At 45.7% G+C, this 22,500-nt stretch overlaps 2 protein-coding genes across 2 annotated transcripts in view; one reads left to right on the top strand and one right to left on the bottom strand.

The window, feature by feature from the left end:
- Window positions 1-391, bottom strand: part of LOC113799923 (U-scoloptoxin(01)-Er1a) — a 1,085-nt gene extending 694 nt beyond the window's left edge. The window contains exon 1 of the mRNA XM_027350628.2: window positions 304-391. The gene's annotated coding sequence lies outside the window, so the exon portion shown is untranslated. The remainder of the gene's footprint in view (window positions 1-303) is intronic.
- An 8,477-nt stretch (window positions 392-8,868) lies between these two features.
- Window positions 8,869-11,788, top strand: LOC113821668 (uncharacterized). The gene is made up of 3 exons (XM_070134558.1): window positions 8,869-10,067; window positions 10,264-10,421; window positions 10,572-11,788. The coding sequence occupies exons 1-3, from the start codon at window positions 8,869-8,871 to the stop codon at window positions 11,786-11,788; spliced, it is 2,574 nt and encodes an 857-aa protein (XP_069990659.1).
- The last annotated feature ends 10,712 nt before the right edge of the window (window positions 11,789-22,500 follow it).

Genomic DNA, 22,500 nt, shown 5'->3' with positions numbered 1-22,500 from the left:
CAACAAAACATTTTGCAAGAAAAGAATGTGCATTTGTGAAGCAGACAGAAAGAGAAAGATATAGTGAATGATCGGATGAGTGACAGAGAGAAGTATAAATAAATAAATAACCGGTGAAGGAAGTTTGAAAAAGAACTGGCGAGGTAGATAGATGGAAAGGAATGAGACTTACCATATCTTGTTGCACATTTAGCTAATTGTCCCACCTGCTCCTAACGGTAATGACACTAAATTGCCTCATAAGTGGATTCCGTTTATTTTCCAACTTTTCTCAAAAGAACACCACAAAGATTCCGATACTACCTTGGCTATTGCGGAAGAGAGTCCTGGCAGTAGACTGTGGAGGGGCGCGTCCTGGGGCACCCTATTTATACCAGGTGACCAAGGCTGGTCTCGTCAAGAACTGGTTTACTGGCGAGACCTAACGCGAATATCAACCTTAAAATTCCGTTTGTTATTTAAGTGTTCTTTTACTTCTATTGGTATGGCATAATACACACAAATGCATCGAACAGAAAAGTAAGTCAATTCAGACTCTCCTATCTCTGTTCTCTCCCTGAATGTATGTATGCATGTATCCCTGTTTGTCTATTTTTCTCAATCTATCGATCTACCTATTTATCTAGTCATCTACCTCTCTTATCTATCTATCCGTCTCAATATATTAGTCTTTTACTCTCTCTCTCTCTCCTTACCCACTTTCTCTGAACTTTCGCTCCCTCACTTTCTCTCCCTAGTGCAGCCAGATGTATGATATTCTGATTATTTCATTTATTATGAAGCAACTGAGGCCCAAATCAAAACCTAAAGACCTGTAATAAAAGTAATTCTTCAATCAGTTTCTCACTAGATGTGCCATACATTTCAAAATGAAACAAAGACTGCATTGATGCGACCGACAAGTATACTCATATATATACATATATATATATATATATATATATATATATATATATATATATATATATATATATATATATATATATATATTTGTGTGTGTGTGTGTGGGTGTGTGGGTGTGGGTGTGTGCATATGTACATATATGAATGAGAAAAAAACCTATACAGTGTTAACAGAATGTTATAAAAAAAAAAAAAAACAATGCAAACTAGAAATTCAGACAAATGAATCTAGTTTGTACACCCCTTGTCACCACACAGAGTCACTCACCACATACACACCACACCATGTCACCACACATACACCACACGATGTCACCACACACACACCACCACCCCATGTCATCACACACACCACGACCCCATGCCACCACACATACACCACACGATGTCACCACACACACACCACCACCCCATGTCATCACACACACCACGACCCCATGCCACCACACATACACCACACGATGTCACCACACACACACCACCACCCCATGCACTACACACACATCACCACCCCATGCACCACACACACACACACACACCACCGCACCATGTCACCACACACACCACCACCCCATGCACTACACACACACCACCACCACACCATGTCACCACACACACACACACACCACCACCCCATGCACTACACACACACCACCACCACACCATGTCACCACACACACACACGCACCACCACCCCATGCACCACACACACACACCACCGCACCATGTCACCACACACACACACACACCACCGCACCATGCCACCACACACACCACCACCCCATGCACAACACACACACACCACCACCCCATGCATCACACACACACACACACACACACACACACACACACACACACACACACACACACACACACACACACACACACACACCACCACCCCCACCACCACCCCATGACCCACACACACACACACACACCACCACCCCATGCACCGCACACACACACACACCACCACCCCATGCACCACACACACACACACACCACCACCCCATGCACCACACACAAACACCACCACCCCATGCACCACACACACACCACCACACCATGTCACCACACACACAACCCCCCCCCCATGCACCACACACACACACCGTGTCACCACACACACAACCACAACACCATATCACCACACAAACCATCACTCCATGCACCATACACACACCACCACCATCCCATGCACCACACACACACCACCCCCCATGCACCACACACACATACCGTGTCACCACACACACACCACCACAACACCATGTCACCACACACACCACCACCCCATGTCACTATACACACACCACCACTTCATGGACCACACACACACCATATCACCACACAAACCATCACTCCATGCACCACACACACACCACCACCCCCCCATGCACCACACACACACCACCACACATGACACCACACACACACCAACCACCATGCACCACACACACATACCGTGTCACCACACACACACCACTACCACACCATGTCACCACACACACCACCACCCCATGTCACTATACACACACCACCACCCCATGCACCACACACAAACACACACACCACCACACAATGTTACCACACACACACACCACCACCACACCATGTCACCACACACACACACACACACACACACACACACACACACACACACACACACACACACACACACACACACCACCACCACCACCGCCACCACCACCACCACCACCCCATGCACCACACACACACACCACCACCCCATGCACCATACACACACACACACACACACACACACACACACACACACACACACACACACACACACACACACACACACACACACACACACACACCACCACCACCCCATGCACCACACACACACACCACCACCCCATGCACCATACACACACACCACCACCCCATGTATCACACACACACACCACCACCCCATGTCACTAAACACACACCACCACCCCATGCACCACACACACACACCGTGGCACCACACACACACCACCACCCCATGCACCACACACACACACCACCCCCCATGCACCACACACACAATCACAACATGTCACCACACACATCATCACTCCATGCACCTCACACACCGCCACACCATGTCACCACACACACCACCACCCCATGTCACTATACTCACACCATCAGCTCATGCACCACACACACCACGACCCCATGCCACCACACATACACCACACGATGTCACCACACACACACCACCACCCCATGCACCACACACACACCACCACCACCCCATGCATCACACACACACACACCGTGTCACCACACACACAACCACCACACCATGCACCACACACACATACCGTGTCACCACACACACACCACCACCCCATGCACCACACACACACACACACCACCACCACCCCATGCACCACACACACACACACCACCACCACCCCATGCACCACACACACACACACCACCACCCCATGCACCACACACACACACACACCACCACCCCATACACCACACACACCACCACACCATGTCACCACACACACACCACCACCCCATGCACCACACACACCACCACACCATGTCACCACACACACAACCCCCCCCCCCCATGCACCACACACACACACCGTGTCACCACACACACACCACCACCCCATGCACCACACACACACATACACACCACCACCCCATGCACCACACACACACACACCACCACCACCACCCCATGTCACTATACACATACCACCACACACACACACACCACCACCACCCCATGCACCATACACACACACCGTGACACCACACACACACCACCACCCCATGCAAACACACACACACACACACACACACACCACCACCACCACCATCACCCCATGCACCACACACACACACACCACCACCACCCCATGCACCATACACGCACACGCACACACACATACACACACACACACACACACACACACACACACACACACACACACACACACACACACACACACCACCACCACCACCATCACCCCATGCACCACACACACACACACACCACCACCCCATGCACCACACACACACACCACCACACCATGTCACCACACACACACCACCACCCCATGCACCACACACACACACACACCACCACCCCATGCACCACACAGCATGTCACCACACAAATCACCACTCCATGCACCACACACACCACCACACCATGTCACCACACACACCACCACCCCATGTCACTATACACACACCACCAGCTCATGCACCACACACACCACGACCCCATGCCACCACACATACACCACACGATGTCACCACACACACACCACCACCCCATGCACCACACACACACCACCACCACCCCATGCATCACACACACACACACCGTGTCACCACACACACAACCACCACACCATGCACCACACACACATACCGTGTCACCACACACACACCACCACCCCATGCACCACACACACACACACACACCACCACCACCCCATGCACCACACACACACACACCACCACCACCCCATGCACCACACACACACACACCACCACCCCATGCACCACACACACACACACACCACCACCCCATGCACCACACACACCACCACACCATGTCACCACACACACACCACCACCCCATGCACCACACACACCACCACACCATGTCACCACACACACAACCCCCCCCCATGCACCACACACACACACCGTGTCACCACACACACACCACCACCCCATGCACCACACACACACATACACACCACCACCCCATGCACCACACACACACACACCACCACCACCACCCCATGTCACTATACACATACCACCACACACACACACACCACCACCACCCCATGCACCATACACACACACCGTGACACCACACACACACCACCACCCCATGCAAACACACACACACACACACACACGCACCACCACCCGCACCATCACCCCATGCACCACACACACACACACCCCCTCCACCTCGTGCCACCACACACACACACACACACACACACACACACACACACACACACCACCACCACCACCATCACCCCATGCACCACACACACACACACACCACCACCCCATGCACCACACACACACACCACCACACCATGTCACCACACACACACCACCACCCCATGCACCACACACACACACACACCACCACCCCATGCACCACACACACACACACACACACACACACACACACAATCACACACACACACACACACACACACACACACACACACACATACACACATACACCACCATCACCCCATGCACCACACACACACACACACACCACCACACCATGTCACTACACATACACCACCACCCCATGCACCACACACACACACACACACACACACACACACACACACACACACACACACACACACACACACACCACCACCCCATGCCACCACACACACACACCACAACCCCATGCACCACACACACACACACACACCACCACCACCACCACCCCATGCACCACACACACACCACCACCCTATGCCACCACACACAGAGACACACCACCACACCATGTCACCACACACACCATGTAGAATACTGCGCAATTTTAACTATTTGATTTCTTAAAACGAAAGAAAATCTAATTTAGTTGGTAAGTATCCAAGGAAAGTCATTCAAACCGCGCGCCACTACCCATACTCCTTTGCGTGCGATATCGCTGCGTCAACTCTTGCAGCTTCCCGCCAAAAGATAAACCAAGGCAACTGCTGTCTGTACTGGGTGGGCCAAATGCCTTTTTCCATCCTTTTATTTTGAGTGACAACGACCGTGGAGTGGATTTTATGAAGAAGTTGGTTTGCAGTCTTTATTGGGATACAAAGTGAGTGTTAACAGTGTTTTATTTAAGATTATTATACTTTGTTGTTCAGCACCGCGGCCCCCCCAACGGTAGTGTTTTGTTCGGTGGCAGTTGTTCCACAGCCAACCCCTTTTATTTGCTGATGCTTTGCTTTAAATGGGAATGCCTTGTGAAGATTTTATGTTCTTTCAATAACAGGATAATGTTTGTCAAATTCTGATTTTCATATTTCGCAATGTGCTGATGCTCTCTTTATACAGATTTATTTGCATCTGTATTTTGTTTTGTTTTATATTCAAATTAATGTTCATCTCTATTGTGCGTTATTGGTTTCTTATACGGGCTTGTTGTTTTCAGTTCGAATGCTTCTTGTGACTAGGCTGTAACGAAAATAAATGTGGAACTACACAGAAGTTATTCTGATACCCTTGAATTAGGTCTGTACCAACATTCTGCATCTAACAATTCGATTTTTACCCATCGAAGAAGGGAACGACATTACAGCGAACTGTCAGGTAAGCCCACATCATGGTCGACAATAGAAGTAATAAATCTGTGGGCACATCACACAGTTGCAAGTCTTCCCGCTCGGAAATATCAGTAGCTGAGGAGGTGTTAGAACGGCTTCAGTTCATCAAAGAGCAAAATGAACATGCACGTGAGGAAGAAAAACGAATCTTTGAGCTGCAACAGACAATTAGAAGGTTGAAAACCTCATCAGAACCAGCCAGGCCAAGACCTGGCTCCTCTTGTGGAGACAGCAGAGAGGATGAGAGACACCCTCGCCCTCACTCCTTTAACATGTGTAGCAACTGGACTGCAACAAGTGTAGAACCCCATCATAAAAGTGGGAATCTGGACGCACAAGTGAGTCGTGAAAGTGGGCAACGTGACTGCAGGGCCAGTCCACTTTGCTGTCAATGCCGCCATAATCCCTGAAACTCCTCTGCCTAAATGGTCAACACCAGTCAATCCTGTACTAAATGGAGCTAATATTGCCCAGGGTAAGCTCCCCATTACACCACTTACTACCATTCCAGAACCTAATGAGAACCTATTGACAAGGTGTAACCTACATCCTTCAGCTGCACCTTTTGTAAACTACAAGAGAGTACCTTGCTGCCATACCTTAGGCCATGATTTCACCAGCCATCCAACACCTTCAAGGCCATTGAATATGGATGAAGTGGCTGAGATGGTTTGTGTTATGAACCAGTCAGTTTTAACCCAACAAGAACAGGCTCGCATATCGTTACTCCCTCCAGTTAAATTGGAACGTTTTGATGGAGATTCTGTAGGACATTTGAATGGAATGTTGAGAGCAACACTAATGACCCAAGGCGAAGGCTCACACAGCTCTACAACCAGTTGGATGGCCCACCAAAGGACGTTATTGAAGGTTGCCTTCACCTACCACCTGACCATGGATATGATGAAGCATGTAGGATGCCGAGAGAAGAATATGAAGACTCCAATGAACTCCTCGAGTCCTTCATCTCAAAATTATTTACATGGAAAGACATTGAAGTTGGAGATGCAGAAGGTCTAAAGAAATACGGCTCCTACCTATTTAATGTAGAGATGGCCTCAGGTGATAATATCTGCCGGATGGAGTTGCGTGAGACAATATCTAAAATTGTTGGTAAGCTGCTGAGGTACTTGAGAACCGTGGGCCTCGAGATGTGTAGATCCTGACACTAAATCTGCAAGCTCATTCTCTGCACCTGTTAAATTTGTTAAAGATCAAGCTAGGGTAGCAGAGGAAATACGTTATATTGAAGCAGGAAGAGGTAAGCCAAGTCACACGACCAATAAACCCATCTCCATCATTCGTAAGCCTGTAAATAGTCTAAATGTCCATGCTCTGGATATGAATGCAATGGATATGACCCCAAGTAGCAGCGATAAATGCCACTGTTGTAATGGCCAAGGACATAAGCTTTTTGCATGTTATAAATTCGGCAAGAAAGACGTTGACGAATGATGGGATATTGTCACACACAACAAGCTATGTTTTTGCTGCTTAAAACTGGGCCATGATCATCGTTTCTGTAATGACAAGAGCCAGTGCGATCGATGTGGTGCCTACTATCACCACACATACCTGACTGTTACGAGAAATTGGGTACACCTAGTTCCTCAACTAGGGGTAGGTGGCATAGAAGCCAAGGGAAGTGTGACCCCAAGTGTTAATTCTCCATCAACAGATGCTCTACCCTGTGCTAATATTCTTGATTGTGAGCCTGATGGGAGGATTATGCTGAAGATCCTGCCTGTCCGAGTGAATAACAGCGTCTCCACTTACGCCTTCATAGATGGTGGTGCTGCACCAACTCTGGCTGCTCGAAGCTTCATACAACATTTGGGAATCCAAGGCCTACCAGTGAGGCAAGCAATGAAAACTGAAAATGAAATATTCATGTGCAACGAGCGTGTACCACTTATGTTGAGCAGCATAGGCGGTGGAGATAACATTACCGTAAATGAAGTGCATATTACAGACAAACTCAGCATAACTACTGACAGCATGATGCCTGTGAACTGGACTAAAAAATGGCTTCATCTGAATGATGTTGATCTACAGAGTTTGCCTGGCGACAATCAAGAGGTGGAACTTAAAATTGGACCCAATAGCATTTTGAACCGTCACATACTCGACCAGAGACATGGAACTGATGACGAACCCTCAGCCTGTCTTACCAGATTTGGCTGGGTTGTCTTTGGACCAACTGGCCCCAGGAATCCTTTGCCTGCCCCGGTATATCACATTTACCCAACACAAGATCTTGGCGAGTGCTTACGAGAGCATTTCAATGCTGACTTTTGGGAAAAGGAAGTTCATTCCCAACGTGAAGATTCGCTGGAAGATAAGTTGTTCTCCGATAAGGTCTTACAGACCATCCATCAAGAATTGGGTAAATATGTAGTGAAACTTCCCTTCAGGGATAGTAGCCCACTTCCAAACAATTGTGAAATGGCTGTACATAGAATGAAAAGCCTCAAAAGGAAGCTGGAATCTGACAAGACTTTCAAGGAGACATACATCACTCAAATGGAAAAGAATATAAACAGTATGCTGAAATAGTACCTCCATCAGGATTAGAACGAAATGATGGTAGAATATGGTACATGCCATATCATGCTGTGCGTCATCCCACTAAGCTGAAGGTACATGTCATCTATGACCTTAAAGCTAAATTCAGTGGCACTTCCCTTAATGACCATCTTCTTCAAGGGCCAGACCTCACAAATCCTCTAATAGGGGTACTCATGCGGTTCAGGCATGGCCACTATGCAGTCACAGCGGACATCGAGATGTTTTGCCAGGTCAAGGTTCCCCTAGAGGATCGTGACGTGTTTCGTTTTTTATGGTGGCCAGATGGTGATATCAATAAGCCTGTATGTGATTACCGAATGAATGTTCATGTTTTTGGTGCTAGATCCATTCCTAGCTGTGTAAATTATGCCTTAAAGAAGACTGCTGAGGACCACGGTGAGGTTTTTGATGAACAAGCTGTCACTGCCATAATACAAAGTTTTTATGTTGATAATCTTCTGCTGGCCCATGATGACAAAGAGAGACTGATAAAAATCATCAAAGATCTCATTGCTCTCTGTAATGCAGGTGGTTGGCATCTGAACCAATGGACAGCCAATAACAAGGACGTGTTCAAGAAGATTACTGAATTGGAGAGGGATGCGCCGGTTGCTTCTCTAGACCTCAGTAAGGGTGATCTCCCAGTTGAAAGGACCTTGGGTGTACACTGGTCGATGGCCGAAGATTGCTTCACATTCAAAATCTGCCTTGGTGACAAACCACTAACACACCGAGGAGTTTTATCTATCGTAGCATCTATATATGACCCACTTGGCATGGTGGTGCCCTTGACACTACCAGCAGAAATGATTCTTCAAGACATGTGTCAGATGCAGTTAGGCTGGGATGAAAATATGGGTGATAAGGAAGGTGCTCGTTGGAGAAAATGGTTGGAACAGTTACCAAAGTTGTCAAGATTTAAGCTGCCACGAAGCCTAGTGCCCATTTCCTTTGGTTCCATTGTTTCTTATCAGCTCCATCATTTTGCAGATGCAAGTCAGTCTGGTCATGGCACTGCCTCCTACTTAAGGATGGTAAATGTCTCAGAAAGGGTATACTGCACTTTGGTTATGGCACGAGCAAGAGTTGCACCTCTGAAACCGACATCTATTCCAAGGCTAGAACTGACGGGTGCCACCGTTGCTGCTCGAAAGGACTGTAAATTACGAAAGGAACTGGGGTTGAAATTGGAAGATTCAGTCTTTTGTACAGACAGCACTTCAGTGCTCAAGTACTTGTTCAATCAGAAGGCTTGTTACCACACCTTTGTCGCAAATCGAGTAAACCTAATCCGAGAACTGTCTTCAGCAAGTGCTTGGAGATATGTAGACACAAACAGTAATCCTGCTGACCTTGCATGTTGATATTTTTTTAAGGTCTGAAATGTGGATTAGAGGATCATGACTTCTTCATGAACCTGAATCCAGCTGGCCGCAAGTTCCAGAAGATGTTAAACATGGATCACTGGAAGATGACGTAGAAGTAAAGGTGTCTGTCATGGTATGTGAGACAGTGACAACAGTAATGTCATTCATTGAGGAGTTTGCCTCTCGTTTCTCGAACTGGCTGAAGTTGTCATGCATGGGTCAGACGATTCTTGAAGCGAAAGTATGTACCCAAGTTGCCTGACGTTAAATGCCTTAGTAGCAAAGAAATAACAGATGCAGAAACACACATATGGAAATTAGTTCAACAAGAGAACTACACATCTGAAATTGCCTCTCTATCATGTAAGCCAGATGGGAAAGTACAAGCAAGATAGTGAGATTAAGACCTTTCCTACAAGATGGCTTGCTTAGGGTAGGTGGGCACCTAAGACACTATGGGCGTGACCCCAATGCCACTCATCCAATTATCCTACCCAATAAGTCATCTTTGGAGAAGCTGAGCGTGAAGTGGCATCACAAGAAGTTAGCTCACTGTGGTCAGAACTATCTTTGGGTTGTACATGCAAATGCTTTTGCACGTTCTGTGGTAAGGAGTTGCATGAAGTGCAGGGCCATCTGTGCACGACCAATGACTCAAGAAATGGCTAACCTTCCTGAAAATCGTATTATACCAGGCCAGCCACCATTTACACACACAGGCACCGACTGTTTTGGACCCTTTCTCGTCAGGAAAGGCAGGTCAAACCTTAAGAGATATGGCATAGTCTTTACATGCCTAACATCACGTGCAGTCCATAGTGAGGTCATGGACTTAATGGAAACGGACTCATTTATCAACGCTCTTCGACGATTCACAGCAAGACGAGGTCCAGTGAAGTCCATCAAATCCGACAATGGCACAAACCTGGTGGGTGCAGAGAAAGTTCTTCGCCAGGAGCTCCAGCTTCCTGATCAAACTGCCATCTGTGACACCATGTCAACTAGAGGCATCTCATGGTGCTTCAATCCACCACATGCTTCACATTTCGGTGGAGTATGGGAGTGTCAGATTCGCTCTATCAGGCGAATTTTGAGTGGTATTTACTATCAACAGACACTAACTGATGATAGTCTTCACACTCTGTTCTGCGAAGTTGAAGCCATCATTAACAGCAGACCCTTGACCAGAGTTACGGACGACCCTGATTGCCTGCAACCACTGACTCCGAGCATGCTGCTGAACTTGAAGGGTCCACCTGGTCCAGTCATGAATACCGATAACAAGGATCTGTATGCTCGTCGGCGCTGGAAGCAGGTGCAGTACTTGGCTGACCTCTTTTGGAAGAGGTGGTCTAAAGAGTATCTATCTCTCCTCCAAGAGTGCCAAAAGTGGAACATTAAACGGCATGATGTCAAGAAAGGAGACATAGTTTTAGCCTTGGATAAGAGGCTGCCCAGAGGTACATGGCCTCTTGCTCGAGTGATAGAGGTAATGTGTGATAGTGATGGACATGTGCGCAGTGCTATACTGAAAACTGTCAATGGAAATATATCCGGCCTATTAGCAAGATATGCCTTCTCTTAGAAAATGAGATCAGTACTGAAAACTAGGGTGAACGCCGAATGCTGCCCTTATCGGAAATGTTGGGTTAAAATGATTTTGCAGTATTTTTTGGTAATATCAAGTAGGTCACTTAATAGGGGGCGGTGTAGAATACTGTGCAATTTTAACTATTTGATTCCTTAAAACGAAAGAAAATCTAATTTAGTTGGTAAGTATCCAAGGAAAATCATTCAAACCGCGCGCCACTACCCATACTCCTTTGCGTGCGATATCGCTGCGTCAACTCTTGCAACTTCCCGCCAAAAGATAAACCAAGGCAACTGCTGTCTGTACTGGGTGGGCCAAATGCCTTTTTCCATCCTTTTATTTTGAGTGACAACGACCGTGGAGTGGATTTTATGAAGAAGTTGGTTTGCAGTCTTTATTGGGATACAAAGTGAGTGTTAACAGTGTTTTATTTAAGATTATTATACTTTGTTGTTCAGCACCGCGGCCCCCCCAACGGTAGTGTTTTGTTCGGTGGCAGTTGTTCCACAGCCAACCCCTTTTATTTGCTGATGCTTTGCTTTAAATGGGAATGCCTTGTGAAGATTTTATGTTCTTTCAATAACAGGATAATGTTTGTCAAATTCTGATTTTCATATTTCGCAATGTGCTGATGCTCTCTTTATACAGATTTATTTGCATCTGTATTTTGTTTTGTTTTATATTCAAATTAATGTTCATCTCTATTGTGCGTTATTGGTTTCTTATACGGGCTTGTTGTTTTCAGTTCGAATGCTTCTTGTGACTAGGCTGTAACGAAAATAAATGTGGAACTACACAGAAGTTATTCTGATACCCTTGAATTAGGTCTGTACCAACATTCTGCATCTAACACACCACCACACCATGTTACCACATACACACACACACCACCACCCCATGCACCACACACACACACCACCACCACCACCATACCATGCCACCACACACACACACCACCACACCATGTCACCACACACACCACCACCACCCCATGCACCACACACACACACACCACAGCACCATCCCACCACACACACACCACCACCACCCCATGCACCACACACACACACACACACACACACACACACACACACACACACACACACACACACACACACACACACACACACACACACACACACACTTACACACACACACACACACACACACACACATACATACTCACACATACACCACCACCACCACCCCATGTCATCACACACACACACACACACACACACACACACACACACTACCACATCATGTCACCACACACACCACCACCCCATGCACCACACACACACATCACCACACCATGTCACCACACACACCACCACCACCCCATGCACCACACACACACCACCACACCATGTCACCACCACTGCACACACGCCATGTCACCACACACACACCACCACCCCATGCACTACACACTCATACCACTACCACACCATGTCACCACACACACACCACCACACCATGTCACCACACACACACCACCACACCATGTCACCACACACACCAACACCCCATGCACCACACACACACACCACTACCACACCATGTCACCACCACACCATGTCACCACCACACCATGTCACCACACACACCAACACCCCATGTACCACACACACACACCAACACCCCATGCTCCACACACACACCACCACCACACCATGTCACCACACACACACCACCACCACACAATGACATTACTCACACCACGGCAACACCTTCAGATATTACCATTATCATTGTCATTATTGTCACTATTATTGCTATTTTTATTTCTATCATTAGTGGTATTATTAATAGTAGTAATATCAATATTAAATCATCATCATGACTATTAATTATCATTATTTTCAATATCAATATTATCATTATTGTTAGTGTTATTATTATCTTTCTTATCATTATCATTACTACTCTTATCATGTTCATTACTTATGTTAGTAGAAGTAGTGCTATGCCAATGGATTTGCATCCGCCATAGACTGGTGTCATCTCCTTAAGGAGCTTTTGGGTGTGGGCGTGTGTGCCCACAGGTATGGCTGGTGTGCTGGAGATCGCCGGGGAGAGCCGGGGCGGCTCACCCGTCGGCTAAGGCCTGGGTAGGCCTGGTTGCTGCTTGCTGTGTCTTGCTCAGGTGGAGGTTCGTGAGTGCTGAATTCTTTTTTAAATACTAGAGAAGAAGAGAATCAAGATTCTCGAAGGAAGAAAATGAAGAAGAAGGCTAAGATAGTAGCTAGCTACCTAAAATGAAGAAATAGAGGGAGATGCCGGTGTTTTTTCGACTCGCAGGAGATTGAAGTGCCCTTTTCATGTTTTAAATATGTTTGTTTGTTTGTTTGTTTGTATTACATAGTTTCCTATGTACATAAATAAGATAAAAGTGGATCATAATTCCTTGTTCCCTTCACCTTAAACAGATTTTTATATACACATAAACAGGAAATTTTGTTTTCCACATTCATTCACTCATGCCCAGACGTGCCATACACATGCACGCATACATATACATATATGTATACATGTGTAAATACACATGCACAAACACGATTGCATACATGGTTATATACATACATACTCCACATACATGCCCACGAACATATACGCCTATGAACGTACACACTTATACAGATGCAATGAAAAACACAATACCGTGTTGATAATATGGAAGAAAAACCCACAATGCACAAACTAGATTTATTGATGAAATTGAGACAACAGTTTCGGAATCGTCCTCTGACCCGAAGATGGAATCGAGGACGATTCCGAAACTGTTGTCTCACTTTCATTAATAAATCTAGTTTGTGCATTGTGGGTTTTTCTTCCACTTATACAGATACTTGTGTATATATATACACCCATATATATACATGTACATACTTATATATATACACATATGCATATATATATACACATACATACACGCATACACATCCGTGCACATATGTGTGCTCCTAGGTACATGCACACTCATGACCAACACTTGCACATACATACGTTTCTTTTTTTCTTTCTTTCTTTTTTTTCTTTTTTTCTTTTTTCTTCTTTTTCCGTAGGTTATTTCCTTCCCACCTATTCTCGGAGTTTATCTGTCGTTGTGTGCGGAGGTTGAGGACAACCGCACAATCACGGCATATAAAAAACTGATTCGTCGGTGAGTTTGTAAGATAAGCCGTCTTCAACTCGTCTCTCTATCCTCCGTCTCGGTCTCCTCACTCGAGCCAGAGGAGATCGTGGCGTTGGCTGCGAGAGGCTGGCGAAGTGCTGAACTCGAAATCGAAATCGAGAGAGAAGGGGGGAAGGAAGAAGGGAGAGGGGAAGGATAAGGAGGGGATAGAAAGGATGATTTAATAAGAGAGAAAGAGCCGGGGCTTAACCCAGCGTGCGGGGTAATAGATGGGGGATATATGACTGGAGTCGGAAAAGGCGGGAAAAGGCAGGCGAGGGGAGGCCCCGCGCCATCTGTGCTCGCCGCATCCATGCCATGATTCACCCGTTCGCCGGGCTGCGGGTTGCGCTCGGCTAACGGGGGAGGAGGGGGTAGGAGGGCAGCCTGCCAAGCGCCATCTGCGGCTCCACCGTGCACGGACTTATCGCCCGTGGCAACGGTGGTGCCCTCGGCTAACCACGAGACTGCGAGGATGAAAGGAGGATGAAAGCGGATGCGACCGCAACGAGTCTATCTCCATCGTCTGCGTCGATCAGAGATTTCTCTCTGTCGACGGCGGGACTTCCGGGGAGATGTGCTCGGGCGGTCACATCACGGGTGGATTATCATCACTGGCCGTGGCACCCCCGGCTCGCGCGTTGGCACTCCTTACGACAAAGGGGCCGCGGTCATGGCTCGGGTACGAGCGGCAGATGCCACGTGTCGGAAATCCGGAACCAGTGAGATGAGGGTAAGGATTAGGATGCGGGACGCGGGAAATGAGGTGGGAGATGAGGTCGAAGATGCCGTCACACAGGGAAAGGGGTTGAAGAGGAAGTTAATTAAAAGGGGGGATAGGGCTTACCGGAGGGTAGTTGTTTATAAGGGAGGTTAAAAGTTCCGTTGGAGAACGAGAACGAACTTAAATGAACTTAAAAGAACTTAAAACACAAAAACAAAACTTAAAAACAAAGTTAAAACTACAGTGTAAAAGAAACAACTACATGCATTAAAAACAATGATTAAACGAGTAAATAAAATTAAAAGTGAACATTAAAATGAACATTAAAAACATTAAAAATCAAACAAAGACAAAACAGGAGAAATAAGCCGAGCTAAGGACATCCCGGGGCCCGTCACATCGTGATGTGGCGGGCCTCGGGGTGTTCAAATAAAACATGAGAGGGGAGAACGAAAAAGATAGAAGGAAGTGAGAGAGTGCACAAATGAAAATAAGGCGCTGCCAAGCTCAGAAAGCTGGCTCTATCTCCTCAGACCAGTCCAGAGAAAAGAGATCACGAGTTTGTCGAGTTGTTTGCAAATCGTCCATCGCCACACGAGGTTCAGCGGGAGCACCGCTGCCCTCTTGTGTAATCGTGCTGTTGACACAAAGTCGTCCCACGCCACGCTGTAGACCCAGCGAAGTGCTTTGTTCAGGACGATCTGTAGCTTGCGTCTGTTTGTTTGTGCAGCGAGTGTAAGTGTGAGTGGTGCGTATGTGAGGAGTGGTGTGATGAGTGCTTTGAGCAGGTGCAGCTTCGTGCGCGAGGCAGCGCATCTGAATCGATAAAGCGATTGCAAGGTCTTTCTAGCCAATGCGGCTTTTGAAGAGGTATGATAATGAAATCTAAACATGGTATCAAAAGTGACACCGAGGACGGTGCAAGAGTGTGTTATTTGAAGAGGTGCTTGTAGTCTGTCGAAAGAGTTTAGGTATATTGGATCGTAAGGAGGATTGTGTCTTGGGTTTATAAAGAGGACTTTTGTTTTTGTCGAGTTAGTTTTGATAAGCCATTTGTGCTCCCATCGAGAGACGGTGTCAAGCTCGTCGTTGATTCGTCGGACGACACCAGCGAGCGAATCGTGTCTAGCTAAGTGCGTGCAGTCGTCAGCGTAAAGTAACGTCAGTGAATCAGGGAAGGTGGGGTCGGGGAGGTCATTAGTGTATAATATGTATAGTGTTGGGCTGATTATACTGCCTTGAGGTACACCTGCGTGCATATTGATTGTAGAGGAAACTTTGTCTTTAAATTTAAGCTTTAATTTACGGTCTTCCAAGAAACTGCAAAGCAGCTTCTTAGTGCACGAGGGAAAATTGAATCTAGTGCAGATTTTGCACTTCAAGCCAGCATGCCAGACCGTGTCGAAGGCTCGCTCCACGTCTTTGGTCACGAGGACCGTCTTAAGTCGTCTGTCTTTGTTGTTAGTAGTTAGTCAGTAGGATCAGTGCGTCAGTAGTCGAGCGGTGAGAGCGAAAGCCAAATTGTTTGGAAGAAAGTAGGTCCTGGTCGTCGAGGTACCGCCTTCGTCGGGAATTAATTTTGCCTAATGTCTTTAGTAAACTAATTGGGCGGTAATTCTTGGGGTCAGTGAGGTCTTTGTTTGGCTTAGGTATGAGGGCCACGATAACAGTCTTAAAAGGAGCAGGAAAGTAGCCAGAAGCAAGAGAGGTATTGTACAGGTGCGACATAGCTCGTAAATCGTTGTCAGGAAGATGAAGGAGTGCGTCACGCCCGATCTGAGAGGAGCCCGGAGCCTTACGAGGTAACCTCTTTATTATTTGTTTAATCATCTCCAGCATGATGGGAGCACGGAGTTCGCATGTGTCGTCCAGCCTATCCATGTGGATAATTGGCTCTGGCTCTGTTTCTATCCTGTGTTCTTGGCTCCAGGTGTTGATGGATTAAAAATGTTCATTAAAAAAGGGGTGTGGTTCATGAGGATAGAGTTTGCCAGTGGTCACGAAAAAAATTGATAACGTCCATGGGATCTGAAACTTGAGTGTCCTTGAGGAAGTGACTGCCTTTTAATTATTTAATCTTTTGGATTGCGAACTCGCATCGATTCTGTTTGTTTAATTAAATTTTGCCAATGAATTTGTGGTCATTATCAAAACTATCTATGACATGGTTTCTGAGGATAGTGAGGTCCCACCGAACTCGTTGTAAATTCTGAATATTTTGGAGAAAACGATTCCTGTAGCAGTTCAGGAGACGCTTGGTTCTCTCGCTTGGATGGAATGATTTACGTATTTTGTAACGCTCTCGTGGGATGGACCGGAGCATTGCTGCTGAAATCCAAGCAAAGAGATGATGCCAGTGCCTATCTATTTCGAGAACATTTTCTCTGTCAAGGTTAAAGTCGAAACTTTGATCTGAAAGATATAGTATAGGTGAGGTGGAAAGTTTTATGATCACGGGTATGTGGTCAGAACCGATGTTCGGACCTGGTTGTAGGTGTGTGTGGTAGGGGAGGGCGGCCCTGTTCCCGAACACGAGATCAGGTCTGCCTTTTCCCCTAGCCGTGATTGTGGTGTGGAAGTCGGGTCCTATGTAATGTAGTCTTTTTGTGTTGAAAATAGACAAGAGCTGTCTGCCGCGTCCGTTCGTGGTTGTGTGGTGTAGTGATATGTGTGATGCGTTGACATCCCCGGCGAAGAAGACTGGAAGATTATTATAGCTGAATAATTTATTGAAATCTGAAAGTGGCAAGTTTGAATTTGGTCTGATATAGACCGTGGCAATCATTATAGGGCCCTGCTGGGTGAATAGCTTTACAGCCATGAAGTCTGGATGGATGAATGGGGGTGAAATGAATTCGAAATGAAGGGTGGAATTGACGAGGATGCAGGACCCTACGAACCAGCCGTTTCGTAACTGTCTTGACGTGCAGCCGACGTGTTTGATAGCATAGGAGTTAGTGATGGAGGTGGAATTTAAAAGAACCACGTCAGGACATTCCCGATCGAGGAAATCGTAAAAAATGTTACGTATATTGAAAAATGATTTTACATTCGCTTGCACGATTGTAAGCACGCCACTCATGGTGAGTCCGGGTGTTGTGGTCTCACCTTGTGTGGTGTTTGTTGCTCCCGGTAACGACGGGAGCGAGTCCCCGTCGAGACCCCGTCGAGGTCAGGAAGGGATTCCTGAGACTGGGAGACTCGGAATTCTCGGGAATCGGCGGACCAATTCCCGATACTTCCTCGTCTCCCGAAAGTTCCCTTGACAGGGACAACAGGACCTGCTCCCTCGGGGGGGAGCAGTCAGCGAGGAGGCACCGGGGCCTTCCTCGAGACCGACATCGATCTCGAGGCTCTCGCTACTGTCGGAATCCGACAAGATGGTGTCGTCGTGAACGTGACGAGCCTCGGGGGCCGAGAGCTCAGGGTCTTTTTTGTCTTTTTTGGTGTGCATGTCTGGTGGTGAGGTATGTTTGCGTTTGTTGTCAGAAGTATCAGGTGTAGTTTTATTTTGTGCGGTTTCTTTATGTATTCGTTGTGGTAGTACAGGTCTCGTCACTTCGGAGTTCTGCGCAGCTTTGGGTGATAAGGCCTATGACGTCACTTGGAGAGAGCTGAGAGCAAGGGGGGCGGGGGGAATTAGAGCATGGTAGGGTGGAAGGGAGATAATAGAAAACGGTGGTAAATGAGCTGATACTTAAGTAATTTTAGATGTCGGCACGTTGAACGATTTGCATATTGGACAGATTTTACAGGCGATGATTATCAGCGATTGTTTATAGGCCTATATCACATATTATGCGTGAATTTAGTTTTGTAATTTTCATGTTGCAGCTTAGACATGGCATAATAAAGACGTAAAAAAAAATAGCATATGTAAACTACAAATGTTTTTTGACGAATTTATTATAAAACAAATCATACAACAATAACAATAATAATAATAATAATAATAATAATAATAATAATAATAATAATAATAATAATAATAATAATAATAATGGCAATACATAAACATAATAATAACATAAATGTACATATATAAGCTGCAACCAATCACTGGGTATTGTGGCTTTGCGCGCGCCGGTCAGTCAAGCGGGCGAAACTGTACTTATATAGTACAGTGGGAGTCCGTGTGGATGTCATGGTCGCCTCTCTGATCTCGGTGTGAGTGTTTGTTTGTGTGTGAAATTCAGGTATGTACAGGTTTTGGTCTTCGAAGATTTCCTCAGGAAACACAATGCTAGGGAAACCGTTTCTTTGCAGCATGATAGGGACTATGTTTGCGAATTTCTTGGCGTTGTATTTGGCAGCTATCAAAGCTACGTGTAGTATTGCTTGTATTTTAGGGTTGTTGTTTGGTGTGAAGGTGTTTGTTTGGGGGAAGTGTGCAGGCGGCAGAGTGGTTCCTGAGGGAATCGTGTTTGGTTGTCTTGTGGTAGGTGTGCTTGTTTGTAAGGGTTGGGTGACTGTTGCGTATGTTGTGTTTTTGTTTTGTTTGAGTGTTTGTCTTTTAGTCTTGATTATTTCTTTGCGTGTAGGGCAAGACCTGCTGACAGCGACGTGCTGCCCCCCACAATTGCAGCATTTGATGTCCTTGCTGCAGGTGGAAAAGAAGTGACCTGGGTCACCACAGCGGCTGCAACGCTGCTCGTGTGTGCAGGTGTGTTTCAGGTGGTTGTAGCGGTAGCATTTCAGGCACTGATAGACCTGCACAAAGCACTCGGCTTCTATATTGTAGGTGGGGACGGATGTGTTGAAAAGCACGATCCCACGGGAGAAAAACTTCTGTGCTTCCTCGGGGGCTGAGCAGCGAATCTTAAGGATTCGCGACTCTGGTGGTTTGTAAACATCCACTACAGTGACTTTGTTGATGGTGCCGACCTCCTCCTGGATGGCTAGGCACGATCGTGGCAGGATTGTCTTGTCGATCTTTTTAGCCACGACCGTGCACTTAGCCTTCGTTTCCGGGGAGGGGAGAGGTTTAAAACCATGATCAGCGAATTTTCTCTGGCCAGTAGTCGAAAGGAAAGGGGTCAGCTGTTCTTGCTTGGCAACAACAACTTTGTAGCCGTTATGCACTGTGAAGCAGTGCGTGACAGCAAGTTCTGTGACGGAGAATATTTTCTAGTGAGCCACCTCACAGGAGCTGGGCTCTCCAGAGTATGATAATTTGATTACGTGACCCATGATGGCATCGCGTAAGGGTGATGATGATGGGAGGAGGGAAGTCTAGCCAAGGCTAATGACAGGACGATGAAAGGGTGGAAATGGATCTAAAAAAAGGAGGGCACACTGGCAAAACAGCTCTCTTTGTGTGTTAGGGTTGGTCGGGGTCGGGACCCTGCCGAACGGGCCAGAGCCCTTATGTGTCCGGCCGACACCTCGCAATAAAAGATTTGATAGTGCTTCGTGATTTTAAATGCAATCACCCTGAGCTTACAATTAAAATCACTAGCCTTAAAGCAAGGTAGTGCACGATAACACCCAAAGTTATCAGCACAAGGGCCAGATCGTCGGGCTCGCCGTGGGGGTGTCAAATCGCTCTCTTTAGCTCCCACGAAAGAACAAAAAAAAAAAAAAAAACTTGGAACCTAGAGGTCCAGGTAACCCCTTGTGCTGAACTCGGCGCGGGTGCCGGAGCTTCAGTGGGTCTGAGCTGTGCCAGCCACCCGGGAACGAGGGGAGCCTGCGGTCCAATAGGCGAGCCGTGAGGTGTCCGTGGTCAACCAATCAGGTCTCGGTATGTGTCGTCGAGAAGCTGCAGATGGTGAGGGCGAGAGGACAGGCTGTGGTCCTGGACCCAACCTGGGGGAAGTATGCCGCGCTGCAGGTTGCGGGGGTCGGCTACAGTACATTACCACTGTTATTATAGCTATTGTTATTATTTTCTTTATTACTATAAGTATCATTATCGTTATTATAATTATTGTTATTGTTATCATTATTATTATTATGATGATTATCATTATTATCACTGTCATCATTATTTCTCATTTTGATCAATATCATTACTATCATTATCATAATTATTATTGTTATTATTATTATCATTATAATTATTGTTGACATTTATATTTCTTAATCATAACAACTATCATTTATCTTCAATATCAATATCATTATTAATATATATCATTAGTGTACTACTCTTCTTATTATTATCGTTATTATCACTATTATTATCACAATTATCACTACTGTTACTATAATCCGTATTATTATTGTCATTATCATTATTATTGTTCTTATTACCATTATTATTGTTACCATTATTAATATTATTACTGTTATTTTAATCATTATTATATCTATTATTATCCCTATCATTATTGTTGTAGTTATCATTATCATTTTCATTATTTTACTATCATAATTATTATCATGTGTTATTATTATTTTACCATTACTATTATCATTGCTATTATTATCAATAATATTATCATTATCATTTCTATTATTGAAAATAAAAAGTATCGTCATAATTATTATCATCATCATGATTATTATCATCATTATCATGATTATTATCATCATTATCATGATTATTATCATTATCATGATTATTACCATCATTATCATAATTATAAATGTTATTGTTATCATTATTATTATTTTAGTATTAACAATAATATCATTCCTTTTATCGTTCTTATCACTATCATTATTATCACTGTTATGATTACTATTGCTATTATCATTATTATGATTATTGTTTGTATTATCAATATTGTTATTTTCATTTTCACGATCATTGTAACTTTTACTATTATTAAGATTATTGTTATGAAAATTAGTATTTTT

This window comes from Penaeus vannamei, chromosome 20 (assembly GCF_042767895.1).
Source record: "Penaeus vannamei isolate JL-2024 chromosome 20, ASM4276789v1, whole genome shotgun sequence".
NCBI lineage: Eukaryota > Metazoa > Arthropoda > Malacostraca > Decapoda > Penaeidae > Penaeus > Penaeus vannamei.
The sequence above is the reverse complement of the archived record's forward strand: the minus strand, read 5'-3'. Positions and strand labels throughout refer to the sequence as shown.